The sequence below is a fragment of the Epinephelus fuscoguttatus genome, linkage group LG17 (assembly GCF_011397635.1).
Source record: "Epinephelus fuscoguttatus linkage group LG17, E.fuscoguttatus.final_Chr_v1".
NCBI classification, from domain to species: domain Eukaryota; kingdom Metazoa; phylum Chordata; class Actinopteri; order Perciformes; family Serranidae; genus Epinephelus; species Epinephelus fuscoguttatus.
The window spans coordinates 31,278,586-31,299,002 of record NC_064768.1 but is presented as its reverse complement, the minus strand read 5'-3'; the positions used below and the strand labels follow the sequence as shown (position 1 = coordinate 31,299,002).

The window sequence follows — 20,417 nt, the reverse complement described above, 5'->3', positions numbered from 1 at the left end:
TCTTCCACAAAGTCCTCTCTGGTGGGCCTTTACTGTTTCCAAGGCAACCTGCAGAGCGGGGAAGAGAGGATCGGCTGAGGGGAGGGCAAAGCAAGACAAAATGCAGGAAAACAAGATAGCAGGGTAGGCAGCTTCTAGTTTTTGCCCAGACAGCAGCACCTTAGCATGGTCTAACTGTCTTCCCATCATGCTTTGGTGTAGAAGGGATATGCAAGTGGGAAGAAAACTATTTTTTCACGGGTGGTAAGGCTAGAAATACGACAGTGGCGTGAAGTGTCAGGGGCTGGTGTGGGGTTGTACATAGAAAATAATAGAGACAGGTGTTTTGAAGTGCACTGTTTAGCAGCAGTGTGTTTTGGCCTTAATTGGCATACACATCATTTCTGTACTATAATTGGTGAAGTCTATACACCAACTTTACTTTAGCACATTTGAATAAACTTGTTCTATGAAATTATGGAAATTTTAATTACCTTGTTATAGTTTTTCTCCAAAATTGTTTTGTGTCGAATACAGTGTTTGATAGACTCATTCTGTTGCATTAAGTTGTTATTGTATTCTAGATGACTCTACGGCATCAGTAGATTATAAGTACGACAAACTGTAGTAGTGCAGTATCTCTGGCCATCAGCTAACTCAGTGATAAATGGACATATATCAAGTAACCTATATAGTTTGCATTCACATGTAATCTTATTGATTTGGCGTAAATGTGTCTGTGTACCTGTGTACTTGAGCTTGCAGGTGTGACCACAGGATTTCTGTGATTTTAGTTTGAAAGAGTAATGCAGTTGAGCGATAAGCCTGAAAAGCCAGGGGGATTTAGATGCTTCAAGCCAGACAGAGTCAAGGCCGTACACAGATGTGTTGATCTCTCTTCCCAGCTCCCCCAGCCCTGTCATCTGTCTTCTGACTTCCCTTCTCATGCTCCCCAATCCCTCTTAGTTTAGTCTCATATATAGTGAATGGCTACTGAATGGCACATTATTCCGTTTTGCAGACATTGTCGGTAGCCATCAATTCTGTATGAGCTCTCTTTCACACCTCAGCGCCTCCCACACAGCAACTGGCCCTTTTTACTGCACCTGCTGTTGTGTGCGTGGGAAATGAGGATATCTAGAGTTCATTCCACTCTGTATTTGTATGCATTTTTGTGTGTGTGTGTGTGTGTGTGTGTGTGCGCGATTGTGTGCACACAGAGGTTCAAACCCTCATTCTCACTCCAGAATTTCTCTTGTTGTCAGGTTAGAGAAGCTTTATGCACAGCTAAGCTCAAAATCAGGCAGGGATTTTCAAAGCTGGAACTCTAACCCCAAACCATTCAGGCAGCGACATGCCATACAACATTAACTATTAGCCGCTCACCCAGGTACACACACAATTTTACACATAAACACTCTCAAATGTGATTACGCGCAGCAACTTTGATGAGGGTTTTCCTCTGCCTGTTGAAATCTAAGGTGGCTGGGCCAAGTGTGTTTCCACTACCTTAAAATCTAAGCATTACAGGCTGTGGAGAACACAACACAGTCGTTAGCGTACAAAGGTATGATGAGGCAAATTCAGTGGGATGATGATTCTTGGGATGATAGGATTCCAAGCACAGGCTTTTAGTCTCAAAAAACATGCAATGCAGCTCCCCTTTCTTATCTGTCTAAAAAGAAGATGTTCCCTGAATTGTTTTCTGCTAGACCTTCTGAAAATAGGGAACTTGTATGACATTTGGAGATTAAACAGGGACAGGCACACTGTGACAAATTTAGCCCACAGCAATGATCAACTACCTTACCAGCGAACTCTAAATTAGCAGTCAGTATTTCAATTATCTTACTTTTAAGCTGTAAAATGTTTGATTGTAATTGGGAATTTCCATTTTCTAAACACCAACATGTCCAAAGCCTGGTCTTTCTAAGTACATAGTGTAGGTATACATGATGAAATCCCTATGTGTGTAATCTATATGTGGCTGTAACGCATCTAGACATACAGCAGTGTGCCAACAAAGGCAGGAAAGAAGACTGCTCGGTATTAAACATGGATGTGATCAAGACAGGTTTTAAAGTAAAATAAAAAAAAAATGGTTTGTTTTATGAGGCAAGGAGTGCATTTATCATATTTGTTAGAGCTTAAGGATACACACAATGTGTTTTTGGTGAGTAACTTGATGCAAATATAATACTCCCCGGGGAACATTGAACTGACAGAAGTTCTTTGTTGCAGTTTATTATTATTTTTATACCTCTTTTAGATGCAATAATGCACCTACACACGTGCACACAGCAGCTGTAGGATGCTATCTCTTCCTTGCATCTAAGGCAGAGTTGATTTCTGCATTCCTCAGCCTCTCTAACCAGAAGTGATGGGAGTTGCCAGCTTTTGTTCGGCCCATGTGTAAGGAACAGGAGGCATTGATTGAATTGCTGCTTGACAAAGCAGAAACTGCTTATTGAGCTAATGCACCTGTGTGTTGGGATCGATCTTGCAATGTCACATCCAAATGCATAGCAGGAAGACGCGAGGAAGGGAAGAGGCACGGGACAAGGAATGGAAAGAGGGCGGAAATCGGAAAGACAGATTGGAAAGAGTGAAGTGAGATAAGTACTTTGGATACAGAGAGGTAAAGGCAAACATTGAACCTGTAGTGAACTGAGTTGGTTTTCTTAAAAAAGTAAAACTCCAAATCGCTACAAAATGTAAGTCACTGTATGGTCATCATTTCTTTTTTCCTGTGTCTTGCTGTCTGATGCTGGAAATTAGAGCCACGGGTTGCAGAACATAGCTCCTTCCTATTGATGACAGTACTGTTTTTGCCAACATCCTTGCAACTGTTTATTCCTTACCATCTGCTTACAGTATCTGGATCTTTTTCTCCCTCTCTGTTGCTCTGTCTCTTGGTCTCTTTCTCACTTCAGAATATGAGTCAGTCTTAATCACTACCCTCTACCTAATTGTCCTGCTTATTTAAACAAAGGTTGAACACTGAAGAATAACACAGACAGGAAGAGAAAAAAGGTTCCTAGTGATGTGGTCAGAGAACAGATTTCTTTCCCGCTACTTGCATTGTATACCGCACCTTCCCGGTATATTTCAAAGAATATTTACGTGTAAATACTTGACCTGTGGTGTCACACTGTCAGTCATGCATTTTGTAGCTGTTTGAAACATGGCAGAAAGAGTGATGTTGGATCAGTTTTACTGAGACAGGTTTGTCTCCTTGACTTGTCATCTCTACATGTTTTTCTCTGTAGCTCACATAGTTTCTCTCTTTGTCTTTTTCCTTGCCTTTTCCCCCAACCTGAGCATATTACCTCTGATTTACTTACTCATCAGACACAACAAATAATAATAAATCTGCCATTGAACTTTTAGCGGAAATCAATGTTTTCTGCCCTTCTCTCATTGTCTGCCATTTGCAGCAACTATATTCGTCCATCTATGAAAAACACTTTCTTGTACGAAGCCTCCTGCTAAGAAATTCATGATCTCTTTACTTTGCAACACTAACTTTTTTAAAAACCATCGTGACAAATGGGTTTTACAGTATGCAGGGGTATATTACTATTCCCTCTTCCTTAAAGGGAGAAGATGACAAATTGAGGAACTGTCTTAAAGACCTCCAGCAAGAGAGAGCATCAGTCTTATTAGGGTCAAAGGTCATCCCACAGGAGATGGGCTTCATACCATCTCCTTCTCCACTGTCCTTTGTTCTAGTCACTAGGAGTGAGAGGGTATGGAGACAGGGGGGAAAGAATAAAGGAACGTAAGCAGATGATGTAAGGGGCCGATGGTGTGATGGATGGCGTGGCTCCCTGCTCTCAGCGTCTATGTGTGCGCACACATGGTTTGCTCCCACTTGAGCGTGTTCATATGCTTCCACTGTTAGCCAGTGTGAGCCGTAGAGGGGGATGCATTGATGGACGAGGAGCATCCTTTGCCGTTTCAGCAGTGGAAGTGCTTAAAGCATCCGGGTCCTTGGGGACGGGCCGTGTCACAGTCTCCCATCCTAGTGACTTATGGACCTGCCATGACAAACACCCAAGGGCTACTGTTGCGGGTTTTGGTGTGGGGATATAATGAAAGCCAGACCCCCTGCAAGAAACCCACCTCTGCTCTCACACAGAAAGTTTTCCCATGAAGACTATAAAGCAAGTAGAATAATTTCAGAAGTAATGCTGATGTATGAAAGCATGTGCAGGGGAGGAAATTAATGGAGAGTAATGTGAAGTCGTCTTGCAAATATTTAATATTGTTTTCTAATTATTTCTCTCGAGCTCCTTGGTGTGTGTGTGTGTTTGTTTTTGTGTTTCTTCCCCTTCTTCTCCCTTTTCATACTCTCTCTCTGTTTAGGATTTTGCCTGCAGGAAGAAACAGAATAGATTGAGATAAATGAGTTTAAGCACACAGTGCAAAAAGGCTGTTTTTTTATACACCCCTGCCTGTTTCCTGATTGTGGCTACACTCAGCTCTAAGCAGGTTCTCTTGCTTTATTATACGTAAAGAGAGACATTACCTTTGCATGAATTGTCTGCTGCAAAATTCTACCACTATCAAGCCAGTTTTGGAGTTCAGTCGCATTAAAGTGGGGAAGAATAAAACTTCATTTTCAGGTGTGCTGTGTTGTGCATTATGCTGTCTCCATGCACAATATCAAATACCCTCAATGTATTTTACTCTTGATGTTTATTGGTGACAGATAAATTCACATTGCACAAATAAAGGGAGTATGGATTCTCAGGCAGGTTAAAAAAAAGTATTTCCCACTCCAGTGCTCGAGGCATAGCCCTGCTCTGAGGATTGCAGCAGTAATGGCACTTTTAGACCTAATTTACTGCCCAAACTAATAACCTGAAATGGAGAGTGTGATGAGAAAATCACATACATGCACGCACACACTCACATATACAGTACATCCATGCCCATACATGCACATCTGCACTCTTGACAGTACGGTGCCCTCAATCAGTTCTAATGCAATAAAATCAGTCATCCTGTTCATCTCTGCCTCTCTCTTTCACTCTGTCACTCTCCCTTACACACACATACACACACATTTCCCTTGTTATCCTCCCAGTGTTGTATAAACCTTTTTCCTCACACATATGCCACGGCAGACATTTTGACTTGACGTAGCAGAAAAAAGCACAGACATTAATGATGGCTCTGTTCCATTTAGGCGTGCCACTGTATGACAGCATACACAGTATCAGAGTCCCAGCACTAGCACAAGTCAAAACGTCTGCTGTGAGGAAGTCATCTATTCCTGCACTTCTCCAGCCTTCTATCCGAGCTGACCCTCCTCCCCTTACATCTCGCACGCGTTGCTCAGACTTAAACTTTTGTGACACAAGCTGTGTTGATCCAGCCTTACATGCTCACAACCACAGGGGTGAAGCATTTACCTGCATGCCACCAGGGCCCCCTGTGGCCATGCTGCAGCATTGAAGCATGAGTCCCAGCGGCTAATATGCTAATCAGACAGAGTCCTTGTGTATATGCTAATCTGGTGGTGATGGAGGGGAGGCTGTAATAAGGTGGCCTTGGCTGGTCAAAATAAAGGTTATGGCACAGTGGAGCCTAAAAATGACAAGTCAGTCTTTCATCAGATTATAGGATTAGTTCATAGGGACAGTACCCCAACAATTACTTTAAAAGAAAAAGAAAGCACAGAGTCATGTAGGAGAGAATCCTTGATGTCTCAGCAGGTGTTCTACCTTCAACAAATTATGTGAAATCACTGATTGGGGCGTTGAAGTGCAACATGCAGCTGATTTTATCCTTTAAGAGCCTCTTCAGAAAAGCAGAAAATGTCATGCTGGACAACAAGGATTTGGCTGATGTGTTTTGCAATTGGCTGACAATGCTGATACTGAATTTTGTGATTGAGGCTGCTTTGTGTTTGTAAATCTTTAGGTTGGAAAATCCGAGTAAAACAAGCAAGCATTGGATTGGATATTTGTGACACATTTTTTAATTAAAATTTAATTTAAAGGAAGAAATAAAGAAAGAAATGCAGAGAGAAGATGATTTTTGTGGCAAAATTTAATCTTCTGTTGCCTTAAGTGCCGCTGCACACACAAACACAAATTTTAATACTTTTATTTTCATGCTAATTTTTGGATAACTAACAGAGTATAAACGCTGGATGATACAAACTTTTTCTGACATTTGATATTCATACCAATTTTGTATTCTGTCAGTCAATGACGCCTTTTTCCTAATATGGGGACTGACATTGTGTGTTGGTGAGACAGCAGCACGTTGCCTTCGTTTTGGACATCTCTGTCATCTGCAAACCCCAGAACGCTCCTGCCATGAATGGAGACTGCCGAATATGTATGCAAATAGTCAGAATTCACAGCTGTGAGATAGTGTCACTAAAGGCTTATACTGTCTCGTAGCTTCACAGCTAAGGTAACCTTTGTAAGGGGTACACACACACACGTCTCAAATCAGGCACCTAGAGGTCATGTTTGTTGTCTGATGGTGGACTGGACACAAACTGCTTGCAGTCGATTTATTTACCAGCCAGTTAATTCCACAGCTCGAGCCCTGTGGAATGCGCTGTTGGATAAAATGATTGATCCGTCCTTGTTAGACCTTGCTGAAAGGAAATGTTATCTTACGGGGCTACAGAGGGAGAAAAATGACAACAAACAAACAGAATATCATTTCTTAAACCAAAATATATCCTCGTTTAACCTTATTTATCTTAAAACCACTGAAAAACATTTTCCAAACTGAACATGGAGCTGGATTTCCTCTCAAGATAAACATCTTGCTGTACACCCAAAATTATCTAATTGCCTTTGAAACGCTCTAATCTTTGAAATACATTACAGAGCTCGACACATCCAATAGGGTAGAAAATCAAGTATGCATTGAGCACGATGTTGAAGTGCCAGTAAGCTGTGTTGCTGTATAGGAGCCATTCTGTCCACTCCGGAGTTCAGCCCAGTCCCTGTGGAGAGACTGAGTTTCATCCAAAGTCCAGCACATGCCCTGGCCAGCTCCCTCACTGTGTGTGACTGGGACTGGGGCCGCAGGCTGGATGACAGAGTGCACGTGTGTGTGATGCATGTGTGGCCATGGCGGTTCTTCCACACCTCTGAGGGTTTATTGTGTGAGATGCGGCAAAAACAAAACCATCCACAGAATACACACTTATGTAGTATATTAAGCCGATTGTTCTACAGGCTTAGCCGTTTTACTGGGTGTCATCAAGGGGAACATAAACTACAATCACGCCTGTTTTACTGCAAGGCTGAAGCAAGAGGTTTGGATATTGGCTGAACTTCCTTTGAACTTGATTTGCATAATAACACACAATTAGACAAGGGTCTGTCAATACTGGGCTCACTTATTTGCATGCAAATACATGATTGGAGACACTGCAATGGTCAACATGGCATCCATGAATGACTGAGTGACTGCCATGGTTATCTGAAGCACTGTAGGGAGAAGACAGTGAAAATGTAAATGTACTTCACGGCGAATACAGTGTTTAAAAAACAGTATTATGTTACATATCATGGTAGTTTTTCTGAAATTACCCAACTCAAGCTGTGGTGGGGTGAATTGGGAAGAGGTCATGTTAACTCATATATTCACAAATAGACTTATGTATTATGTATTTTAATTGTGTTTACAGTATTGTTTATTGTGCTGCACCACAAGCTGCCCCTTTGGGGACATTTTAACGACGTAATGAAGTCTAAGACTGTGTGGGTTTTCACAACATGGTCTGGTCTGTGTCATATTATCAGCACTTCTGCTATTACACTGAATTGTCTGTACATAACTAGGAAAAAAGTTTTATAGTGTGTTTTTTTTTCAGTGAGTCATTGCTTAGGTCAGATATATTGTCATGAGCAGATGGCTCTGTGTGTGTGTGTGTGTGTGTGTGTGTGTGTGTGGCTAATTGTCACCAGACTCTTCCTCTACTTTTCCCTGATACTCTGGCTCTTGTCAGTGCTAGCATTAAGCAGCACCACAGACTCCCTTATTAACTGTCCATTCTCTCCCCTCTGTCTCCAGCTCTGCCCAGCTACACTTGTGGTAATCCTGGACAGCTACTCAATGGCCACCAGCAGGGGTCCACGTTCAACATAGGGGACAAAATCCGCTACAGCTGCAGCCCAGGCTACGTGCTGGAGGGTCACACCACCCTGTCCTGCCTTGCCACCTCAGCGGGGACTGCTGCCTGGGATTTTCCCCTTCCCTACTGCAGAGGTATGTCAGAGGAACAGGCTAAATCCTGAATTTGTTTTGTCCACAAAGCAAATGTTCTGATTGCGTCTAATGACAAGCATCTCTGAACTAATGTTATTTAAAAATAGATAAATAACAAAGATAAAAGATTTGGTGAAATAATAGGGATGTAATTTTAGCATCACCTGCAAAGTTGGATTGGAAATGACAAGTCGGGATAATACCAGCTGACAACAGAGCAGCTGGACCAAGTGATCTAATGAACAAGCACAAAGGTCGCCGTTCCATTATTTAGAAATGTGACTCGCACAACTGAAACATAAAACAAGATAGTTTACAATGGAAGAAGGAAGCGCTGCTCGGCTCTAATAGCTGGCTCGACAGGTGCTCTTTGGTGAGGCAGCTAAAAGTACAAATCAAAGGATCCACAAAGTCTTAAAGTGTTGCAGACAGCCATATAAAAAAACAATGGCACTCGTTTGTAAGATGAAAATATTTCATATATTTATTCTTTACAGGGTTTCCCCTGGGTTTTTTCAAGACCAAGGTGGCAAAGGCCTGTGGCGGGGGCCATCTTGACAGCTGTACTTTTATATACAGTCCCCCCCTCTATTACATATGAAAGGAGGCCCCCACATGCTTGAGCTTCACACTGCTGACTTGTATCATCAGAACAGACATGTCCTGTGATTTTCAGCCTTCTATGATTATATTTACCAGCAGGCACATCCTGACAACTGAGAATATTACTGTCAGGTATTGTGCCCCCTCTATTAAATATGAAAGGAGGCTGAAAATCACAGGACATGTCTGTTCTGGTGATATAAGTCAGCGGTCCAGATATGTGTGTTTCTCCTCTATAATACACATTCTCGGAGGCGACGTTTTTCCCATACGGGCTTCCTTCGCCTTTCAAACCGGGCATAGCTCCGTGGGAAACAGTAGGAGAGACACAGCCCGAGGGGGAACCGGGATCTGACACAGTACCGGAGGGAGAAGCAGGTCCGTGGAGCTGTACGCTGGATGAAAAAACAAGCGCGCCGCACCGAATATGTGCTGCTACGGCACAGCTTTGGGTTGTGAGCGCGCATGACGTGTGTCTACATTGAAAATAATGGATTTGTGCACGCAAAAGACGCTACATCTTAACGCCCCCCTTGCACACACGCGCTTTAACCAAGGCGGCGGCCAGAATCACCCAGGCGGCCCGCCTTTGTCTTAGATAGGCAGGGAAAACCCTGCTTTAGGCAAAGGCAGTCAAACAGACCACTTTAAGATTTCCTGGAGTCTTTTTTGTACATGAAACAAAGTTTTTTATCCATCAACTCTCTGAAAAACTGAAGAATCATAGTATTGTTAATGACAGCGTTGCCCTTGCTTGTAGAGTCTGTTCACTTGTTAAACAATAACATCTTCCAGCCCACACACACTCATATATTTCCACATGCCCCCACATGATCTCACAAGGTTTTCTGTGGTTATACTGATGTCTTATTTACCATGACAGGACCTCATGTGTTAGCTCCCAGTCAGGTGCTTGTGCCAGTTGTCCTTCCCTCACAGTTAGCGAGCACCCCTGCGGCAGCGACACCTGCCAGTGTGTGTTGTCTGACCCAACATGACACAGTTCTTGAAAATGGTTCACTGTAGGCAAACGTGATACTATTGTACAGAATTTTGCAGGGTTTCGTTTTGTATAGAAGTGACTTCTCACGTACCTCAAATGCATGCATATGTCATACACATGACAGTTTGCATGTTCATGTATGTCCATTTGCAGTGACCATGTGTCCGTGTGGCCGATGGTTTGTGTCAGTGTGCCTGCTGAGCAGAGCGCTGTGACACAGTGCCATCTGCAATGAGGCCGGGAGTCAGGAAGCCCACATAGGAGCACACATGGCTGGGCACCACGCGCCAGCACAGTCCCCACCTACCCACCCACTCACATGCAGACACATGCACATGCCTGTACTCCACATCAGAATGTGAAATTATTATGTGTGCATTTCATTCATCTGCTTTTGCAATTTCTTACATTTAATATGAGAAAATGTGAAGAACTCAGTCATCTGCCTTCCCTCTGTCTTTTCTCTATTATTCACCAACAATTTGCTGTTCAGACTTAATCTAGCTCTTTCATTCTCCTCTCCTCGTGCCCAGCCAGGCTCCTTCTTAAAAAAGAAGAAAAATGCTCCAGCACTAAAAGGATGTGATCAGGCCACCTTTTCAGCAGAAATTACACGCCAACAAGTTTCAGAAACTGGCAATTTCCCCTGTGATTAATTGAGGTCTCCCAGTGCCACATAAAAGTCAACGTGTACACCTGAGTGCTCCTTCATAATGCATAAGTGTATTGTTAATGTCACTCCAATTATAGAGCCTGCCCATATGTGTAAAAGCAGAACTGACGCTGTACTTTGGGAGTGGGGGAGAACAATTTGGCACGGTCACCATTCTGGACTAGGGAGAGGACAAATGTGCCAGCGCTGTCGGGCCATAGACGATAGCCAGCCATTGATGGCACAGATAATGTTTTACATTTCCTGTTTTACGCTCATCAGCGTGTTCTCTCAGCTATAATCTCAGAAACTACATCACAGTTGTCATGAGGATACTTATAAGTGATTTAACATCACTCTTTTATTCCATTTCTGACGCTCTCTCCTAAGCATATCTTTCCACTACTGACAAGCTCTAGATGTGACTGCTTATACGTACAGCATCACATGCACACATGTCTATTTATCTGTGGTTTGTGCACACGTTTTATTTGGCCTGTTACAAAAGCACTGATTTTATTCACAAATATAGTTTTCAAACTTTAGCTTTACATGTTGCATGGTGCATATAAACATGCATGTTGATGGCATGCATGTTTTTATAGCTTGCTTGCATTGCCTATGTTTCCCTTTATCTTTGTTACCGTGATACTCAGAGGAATCGAAGCGGCTCCTTATACTTTATGGAAGACCATAACATCCTAAGTGACAGCCTGAAAATATGTACTGTTCAGCCATGGGAAGCATCCTGACATCGACAATTGACTGAGGAAAAAATTTAATAAGTTTCTGCACACCTCACATATTGAAGTGTTCAACAGTTTTTTGGTTTCACACGGTCCATGGTATAGACATTTAGTTTTCCATTGTCGTAGAGCACTGGCATCGGCCAGTGGCAGCCACAAAATGAAGAGAGCGACAGAGAGAGTCAACGTGAAGGAGAGAGTTTGCAGTCAGAGACTTCCCTTCAAGTGTGAAGAAACCATCCTGTGTGGAATATCAATGCTCTTCGTCATCCTTTCTTCTCTCTACCTTCTACTTCCTGTCACTCCCTCTGCAACAATCACCTGTCACCCCTCTCGCCATCTCTCTCTTCCCTCATTGTCCACCCCCCCTTTGCACTTTTCTCTCGCCCATCCTCGCTTGTCACCTGTCATCCTCTGCATCCCCTTCTCCTCGCCCTTCTGTCGTGGTTTCCCTCCTATTCAAGTTCACACCTCACAAGTTTCCGCTCGTCCGTACACTCGCTTGCCCTCCCTTTGGGGGGTTGCTGTGGTGACAGGTAGGATGGATGATAGACAGGGCTTGGCGCCTCTGAGCTCTTCCTCCCCTCCCTGAAAACACCACACATACACATACACAGGTAAGTGGCTGCCCACTAATGAATATCACACCACCCTGGCACAGAGGTGTACCCATAGACACTCGCATAATTTAAGGAGCAGCATCGATTTGGATGCGTCATGCAAAACTTCTTTTGATGTGTCCCCACCAGTACATACTGTAGTGACGTATACACACAGTATTCTGAAATCTGCATTTCCATGAGTTTGACTCAGGAATAGCAGCTCAGATATCACATGATACTGTATTGTTCAAAGCTAATCTGTAATGAACATATCAAAAGGAGAGCAGGGGAATTGTCCTGGCAACACATTAGATGCATGTTTCATTATTTAATAGTCTCCATAAAGAAGTCTTGAGGAGGGAAGAGCTGCTTTGATTAACACAAATCTGAATTAATCAGAACTTAATCACCCCCCCCCTTCATTACATTAGGTTGCATCACACACTCCACTCTGCTCTGTGCTGATGGAAAAAGCACTCTAGGGCATTTTGAAACCCTGTGACTGGTGTCTCTCTGGCCTATGGCGAAAATTGCAGACAAAGGAACAATATGCTGTAACTCACTGAGACATTTTCATGCTCCTGAATTTAGAAATCTGCATTTTGGCTAGTGGCAAAAAGATCATTTGCGGCCATAAATAATGAATAAATAATTAGTTTTAAAAACTAAAAATGCTAGAAAGCACACAAGGTTCCTTGCAAAACTTCACTCCGCAAAGTTTTGCCCACGTAACGTGGGCAAAACTTCACTCGCAAAGTTTTGCCCACGTAACGTGGGCAAAACTTGCCCACGTAAAGTTCAGAAGACTTCTCTCGGGTCATTGGTATTGTTAGTCATTGACAAGTCATCTGCCATCTTGAGACATCAGATGGGCACATATGGGTACTTAGCAAAATGTCAAGGCCGTGTCTCCTTTTGGGGGATAGAAAGCCAAAGATTCTTATTGATGTCAGTACAATTTGATTTGTTTTTGGAGAATCATTTTGACATGTCTATATGCATTTATTTCCCTATAGCAATATTCAGTCTTCCCTGTCCAAGTGCATCTGTATTTTATGGAATTAATAGTGCCATAGGCTAAGTCTTGTCTGTTAATAATCAAACTGTTAATAGCCAACTGTTTGATCAAGGCTAGGACTTAGTTGGAGACGAAAGTCTTTCTGCTACACGGTATGACTTTAACGTTAGTGCAGTAGCCTCCTACTCAAGCTAACATTAGCTGGTCATCAGTAGAAACTGGATTTTCCAGTTTCTCTCCTTATGTGACAGCGCATTTCTTTCCCCCAAAAGAGGAACAGGGCCTTGGCGATGATGGTCTGGTCTAAAGCTTGGAGCCAAAGCCCTTCTGTCTTTTTTACGCCATGGCAGGGTAACAAATTGGAAATCAAGAGTTTTAGATTTATTGTTGTTGCAACCAACTACACCACAACCCTTTACCACATTATTTAAAGTAGAAAACTAGAGACTGATTTCAGTCTCCTTTGTGTATGGTGTTGCTGTCTATCCAGAACGCTGGATTGTTTTCCCTACAAAAGAGGTGGTGGTGAAGAGAGCCTACTCTGGACGACGTAATATTGGTCTGATGTTTATGATCTCAAAGCGATATAGCAGAATGATAATAATCGGTCCAGGTTTTGTGTAACAGAGTGAGTCTGTTACTTTAAGAGAGTGTTGTCTTTTGTACGGTGTGTGAGTATGTTTTATCTTTAAAAGGTACATATAATTGATGCCCCATCTTAGTTTGGCCACTACAGTACAGATCTGGAAAAAGCTTACAAAAGCCAGTAAGAATTTTAACGACTGCTTATGGTCAAATCTGACCTTTAGCTGCAGTTAAGCTGCAGTGTGTGTTTATTAGCCTTTTACTACCTTGCCTCTCCTCCTGTTTCCATTTGTCTGTACATCTTCAATTATCTCTGGCCCATAAGTCTAGGATTATCTTTGTTTAATCTTCCTTCTTTTACTGAGCTTTTCGGGACTTTCTCTTTCCTGTGCTCCCTGCAGCGGATGATGGGTGTGGCGGGACACTGCGGGGCCAGAGTGGGGTGATCACCACCCCCAATTACCCAGCTGAGTACAACAACAACGCTGACTGCACCTGGACTGTGCTGGCTGAGCCAGGAGACACCATTGCCCTGGTTTTCTCTGACTTTCAGCTGGAGGACGACTATGACCTGCTGGAGGTCAGCGGCACTGAGGGCTCTTCACAGTGGTGAGTAGTCAGCCTCCAGCAATTTGTCTGGAGAGTGAGCTGAGCTGGGGACAGAAAGGGAAGGGGAGTCCACTGGTGCGCCACCTGCCCACAGGCACTTTAGCAGATGAAGGAATGAGCTGGTTGAAGTATGGTTGGAAGTGGATGGGTGTTGTGTTGGTCCAGTGGAACTAAGCCAGTTCAGAGTGACTGTGTGTGGACCATAGCTGTCTGAGAAGTCTGAGGGATATAGCAGGGGAGCAGGAATCGATTCCAACATCAGGGCATTCAAATATCAAATGCTACAGATAGTACCTCTGAAATGAAAATAATAGAGAGATAAGGTGTTTATTTGATATGCAGTTCACAGCTTTTTTCCCCATCAGGGTGTATCATGTAGTCTGTGGTTTTAAAATGTAATTTGAACACTCAATCTTGGTCACACACCCTCACTTATTCTCTCAATTACTCAGTCTCACACAAATACACATGCTCAGCTCTAATGATGAAGAGGTAGGATATCCTGGTGTCAGTGTGGGTCTCTCACCATCTGTGGCAGCTCCTCCTCTCTCTGACAACTCTCTCAGCTCAGGAAGTAATTAGTGAGCTCGATTACCACTGCCAGCCGTATAGTGTTGTTTCACCCACACACACATACAAAGTCGTGCCCATATGGGCACAAATGGACATGTGCAAATAAGTATTCACACTTTCCGTCAGACTTCCATATATTTGTGCTGGCACTCTGAGAACTTGTACAAACAGATGTATTCTTTCACACTCTCCCTGTCACTTTGTCCCTTCCTCACTCACAAGGCTGATGTTAGCAGTAAAGACATACTTGGGTTGAATACAGGTGGATGAATGCGCATGTTATACACCAGGAAAAATGTGTTGTACCTTCTGTGTCTTCAGTTGAATATAAAAATGCAGGTTTAGTTTCAGGATCATGTAGGAGACAGGCAGTTCAGATAAACAAGAGAAGACAGAGGAAACTTTGAAGTTACAGCCACAGGCAGTTGGCAGGAAGGGACAAGGGGTAGCATTGGCTGAGCTATTAAACACTTGAAACACACTGACACACGCAGAGAAAGATGGAGGGATAGAGGACTGTTGATAGAGGAAAAAGGTTCAGAAAGAATATATGAGAAGTCATCTTAGAGTGAGATGGCCTCTGGAAACTTGTGTCAGTTTCACTCATTCACTCAGTAGTTAAGCAAAAATGCTTCCCGAGAACAACTTGATTGACTCTGAGCGGTCTTAAAACTGAGAATTGTGCCTTGTAGCCCGATATTAAAGTCTCTTTGAATCTCTGCTTGGCCAACTGAGAGTTGATCGCTTCCCAGACTCCCACGGAAGGCAGCCTGACTATGCTTCTTTTGCACATTCTACGATGTCATCAGCTTCTCGTCCCAGACTTTGATTTGCTCTCCGTTGTCGCATGGGGCGCCCAAATCTCTACTGAGTCTGTCATCTTTGTGGCGATTGTTGCCGGGGGCGCCTATGGTGGTGCACCTGCGGCATGGCTGCACTGTCTTAAAGAGCAATGGAAAACAGTGGGAAGAAAGTGACTAGAAAAGAGGGAGAGGGGCTATTGGCAAGAGATGCAGAGTGCAAGTCACAGTTGATCATGCACATTGCAAGAAAAAGGCAGCACAGGGGACAGAGGACAGAGGACATGTTGCAGACATGCTGGCTTGCCTCTATTGTTTCATTTTTACTAGTCATGCTGACTTAGGTTTTATGCACAAAGTGTTGACTTCAAAAGTGTCGGCGGTTTTCTTCCAAACCCTAAAACCTCACCAGACTATTTTCAACACTACCATCTAATCTCTTAGGTGTCTGAGTGGTTGGGTATCTATAATTTTAGAGTTTGCAGGGAGGAGTAAGGACAGTCAAAGGGGGTGACAGGGTCAAACAGTAAGAACCAGCAGACACCAGAGGAGAGAATTGGAGAGGAGGGCAGGACCTTTGGAGGAGAGGGTGGACGTAGAAGTGAGGAACTAGATAGATGGGTGGAGGGCTAGCAACTTCCCAGCTGGTGGCCAATTAGAGAGGTCAGCTGGAATGCTATGATGGTGCTGACCTAAAGCACACATCCTCTCAGCGAATGGCTCAGTAAGCCCTCTCTTCCTCACACACACACCATATAATTGGACTGGTCTGAGATTTAATCATGCTGGTTTGTACAGGGAGAAGTTATGGCTAAGTTTAAAGTGCTGTTTCTTTATTTCAGGTCCTCCTTTAGCTGCGAATTAAAGTTTACAGTCCAATTTAGAGCCAAAGCATTGTCTCTTTGAACTGATTGTTCAAGGAAATAGGCATTACGCTCTGTCAGGAAAGGCATAGTCTGTGAGTTATACCTGGATTCTTTTTATTTTCCTCTTGATTCTCATCGCAGATCCCTTTTTCGTTGTCTTCAATGGTCATACCTCTTATCTGAAGTTAGAAAGCACACTGTGGCCTTACCGTATGGCAAGAATTATGGTGTTAGTGTGCTTCTATGATCTTACAGCTATAGAGTGCGTAAAATGTTGGCATCACATCATCCCACAAGCTACTTAATTCAAATTTTGGGAAGTTCTAGGAGCTGACAGGTTAAGTGGTCCAATGGAAGGAGAGAGGCAAGGGATCAGGGTCAAAGCCATATGCCACTAATCAATCCACAATAGCTCAAACGAAAGCGGGTCAAGTTTGCAAGCTCCCTGTTCTCCTGTTGTGTGTATGTATTTTGAAAAGAACAGAATAAACAACATCAATCACAATCAAGAACATCACCCCGTTGCATACGTGAATATGCTTTTGCTCACTTGAATTCTTGTCTGCCATACCATCCAGTGCTTTGATTGGCGGCCCTGCAGAGTTAGCATTCGGAAGAGGCAGCAGGAGAAGACAGCCTTGAAAACTGACTTCAGGAGCTGAGATGTGCATGTGGATTGAATGTGGCAGTGGGAAGGGCTGGTAAAAACGGCAACTGAATTCCACCTCCACTCTGCATTACCCCGGCAGGACTTCTTCGGTGTTGCTCGCCCAGGGGAACACATTACTCTGTCATTACACTGTTTGCATCCACATTGATTTTCTTCCCCATCACCATCCACTTTGAGGCAATGTAAATAATGCCTGACGCACGCCAATTGCCAGATGCTCATTCGCCCGCTTGCTACTAAGTGGAACTCACAGCTATTTGACTTATAATTTTCTTCGGCGCTCAATTGTTTTGCAAAGAACCATAATGCATTTTCATCTACCAATAGGGCTCCCTTGAGATGTTGAAAGCAGCTCTCGCAACACCTTGGTTACTGTAAATAGAGAGTATAAAGCGCCTGAATCCGCAGTTGAAAGCATCCTGAGTATTGCCATTACTCCCTTGGTTTTACAAAAAAAAAAAAAAAAAAGGCATTCTGTTGAAAAAATTGCCGCATCACAGTTCAGTGATTGCACCATTTTACAGAAAGTGTTCCCAAACAAAACTTGTCTTCATTTTCCGTTCTGGTAACTTTTGCAAACTATATTTCCCATGAGGGTTATCTTTTCTTCTCTTTTTTTTCCATGCAACCCTTCACTGACAACACAAAGCTGCTTGCGTAAATGCAACTTATTTCTTCCTGTTAGGAGATCTGAGAGCCCAATAAGTTTTGATCCCTCTAGGTAACCTCCCATCCTTTCCCCTCTCTTTTTTAACCCTGCACCCTATGGACCTGAGACACTAACATTTAGCCAGTATACGGATTATCCCTGCAGTGCTGATATGTGTCAGCTTGTCTCAACCCGTGGAGGGAGCACGTCTGTGTTTGTGTGAGTGAGACAGAAAGAGATAAAGAGTTGTTGGAGGAGAGTACAGAACACTGGATATATATTGATTGGCTGTTAGGTTGACTCACCTGAGAGTGAGTGAATGGTCTTCGGAACAGCTTTTTAAGTCCAGGGGCTGTTTTCTCCAGCTTCCGATGGGAGTTGCAGCAATATGAGTATGTTTCATTCTTGTGGAGATAAATGCCTCAACTTTTGCTTTTGTGTTTTCAAAGAGATTGGTAAAGTTTCTTCATGTTGCGGCTCAGGAGATTTAAGTTTGGGTTCACTGCAGCTCAGATTCAGGTCTAATTTACCATGGATGATCCTTTGTCAGATTTGTGTGCATCACTGTGTAGGTATGCATACAGCCATGAACGTGTGTATATCTACACTTGTATGTAAATGTGTTTATGTGCATGCCAACTGCTATTTATCACGTGGGTTACAAACCTGTCCCATACTTTAGACTCCTAATGGGACTCCACAGCAGTGTCCATCATGTCAAGCGATTGGCTGCTAGGTGTATTCCCCTTTTTAAGTATTTCCTGTTATGAAACAGTCACAGTGAGAGTGTGTATGGAAGTGAATAATTGTGCAACATATCCTCCTCCTGACCATTGTTTGCCTGGCAGCACCAGAATATGTGGTTGCCCACCTGCGATCCCCAAAGTCCCCTGCTCAAAAACATAATTTATTGTCCGTTTGGGCGCTAAGACAGTTACTTCCAGCAAGGGAATACAGAGTATTGGCAGCATATGCAGAGGCACTTTGCATAGATGTGTTTTTAAATGGATACCATGTGATGGTTGAGTGGGCGTATATTCTCCGTGTGAATGTTGAATACATTTTTTTGTCCTATTTCTTGTGCTGTGGCCTGTTTCTCTCAACACGGACTGGTGGAGTAAAGGAAGTGTTTCGCTTTGGAGCTTTACCGGTAATTCACCACAACATCTCTAGTCTGGTCACGTCTCGGAGGGTCTGACTCTGGCGTTTCTCCCTCTTGCTGTCTCTCTTTATCTTTCTCAGTCAGCCTCTCTCTCTCCCTGCTACGTGGGTGTCATAAAGCATCTGAGTGGATAGTTTAGTCTGATTGTATAATGAAAGTCTATAGCCTTTCATTATACATCCTATCGTCATTTACTGTAAGCTGAGCTCTCTTCATAAAACCAACATACAAATCATCCCAAAACAAAAGTAAACTAAGGGTAATAAATAGCGTGCTTTGCTTTTAGTAACGTTTTTTTTTTTTTTTTCAGATTCCAGACTTTGAGTCGCGGCCCAAAGTATTCGTGAAGTGCATGTCAGAAGATTTGCTTTTGATTTGTGCATTCACAAACGCTGGTTACTGTTGACTCATGTATTCCCCTAACTTTGCATGTCTGTTGCAGAGGGGATGATGTGCATATCTGAAAGCCCACAACTATACTTCTCTAAACTTTACAATGGAGAAAGCTCATGCGGAGATAAACATTGGTTGAGATGGAAATGTCTCACGGCTGATGCGAGGGATGGTAATGAAGCCCTGACGCACGTCAAGGATCATCACGTCAAAGACAACGAAAAAAAAAAAGAAGAGCCCCCAGATCGCGTTGTGAGGGGGTTATATATACCAGCCACATCTATCACATCCTCTTATCTTGCTGGATCTAGATCGCTGTCTGTTTCTCTCTGTCCTACCTGTTCTTTCTCTGTCTGTCTACCTCCACACTCTCCAGACTCATCTACCGCTACATTTCCCTGTTCTCCACTCTGTGGATGACTTTCAGACCTGTAGCTGTTTTTGCTGAGGTTCCTAAAAGTTTAATTGTGCAGACTCTATAATTTTAACTATGGGAATTTGACGTACTATAAATGATACCTCCATTGCAAAATTAAGAGGAGTGTCTGAGGCACTCTGGTTTTTCATGTCCTGAAATTCAAGCGGATAGTCAGTACTAAACCTACTGCATTTTTTTATTTTCACTTTCTCACATCCCGACCTTAACAAATTGGCCGTATGGTCGCTTCTCCCGAACACGGACATCGACCACACTCTACAGCTGCTTCTGCACGGTGTAAAGCAGTGATCCATAGCACATAATATTCCCACCGTCACACCAGTCCTTATTCACTGCAAAGCACAAACCTCCTCTCCTTCTCTCGCCTCTGCTCCTCAAAGTGGACATACAGTAGAGCTCTCTTCACCATTGTAGAGTTCCACTTGTGTACAACAATATGGAAAGCAGTGATTCAAATGTCTCCTGATTTTCCATCAAATTCGTAGGTTTGTGGCATTACCAGTGTGTTGAGTTTTTTGCTGTACAGATACAACATATGTACTGTATTGTACTGATATACTGGATTAGGGTGAGGAAAGAATCAGTGTTAGGAATCACCTAAATATCAGATGTTTTGGAAAGAACTTCTGAATTGCTTCTCTGTCAACCCAGATCTACCAATTTTAATTTTAATTTACTGAGTACTTTTTAATATGAATTTCTAAATGTCAGCTCTGTCCTCTTGGATGCCTTTTTTTCCCCACGCTTCACCTCTCTTTTCTGCAGTGTCAGCTTTGTACATCTAAAACCATAGTTTGGCTTATCGGCCTGTGCTCGAC

The 20,417-nt window shown here is 43.1% G+C and overlaps 1 protein-coding gene across 1 annotated transcript in view; it reads left to right on the top strand.

Moving 5' to 3' along the window:
• The window catches only part of csmd2 (CUB and Sushi multiple domains 2), a 291,890-nt gene that overhangs the window by 79,020 nt on the left and 192,453 nt on the right, over positions 1 to 20,417 (top strand). Inside the window, exons 4-5 of the mRNA XM_049602272.1 lie at positions 8,035 to 8,229; positions 13,840 to 14,047. Coding sequence (XP_049458229.1) covers positions 8,035 to 8,229; positions 13,840 to 14,047 — 403 coding nt within the window. The remainder of the gene's footprint in view (positions 1 to 8,034; positions 8,230 to 13,839; positions 14,048 to 20,417) is intronic.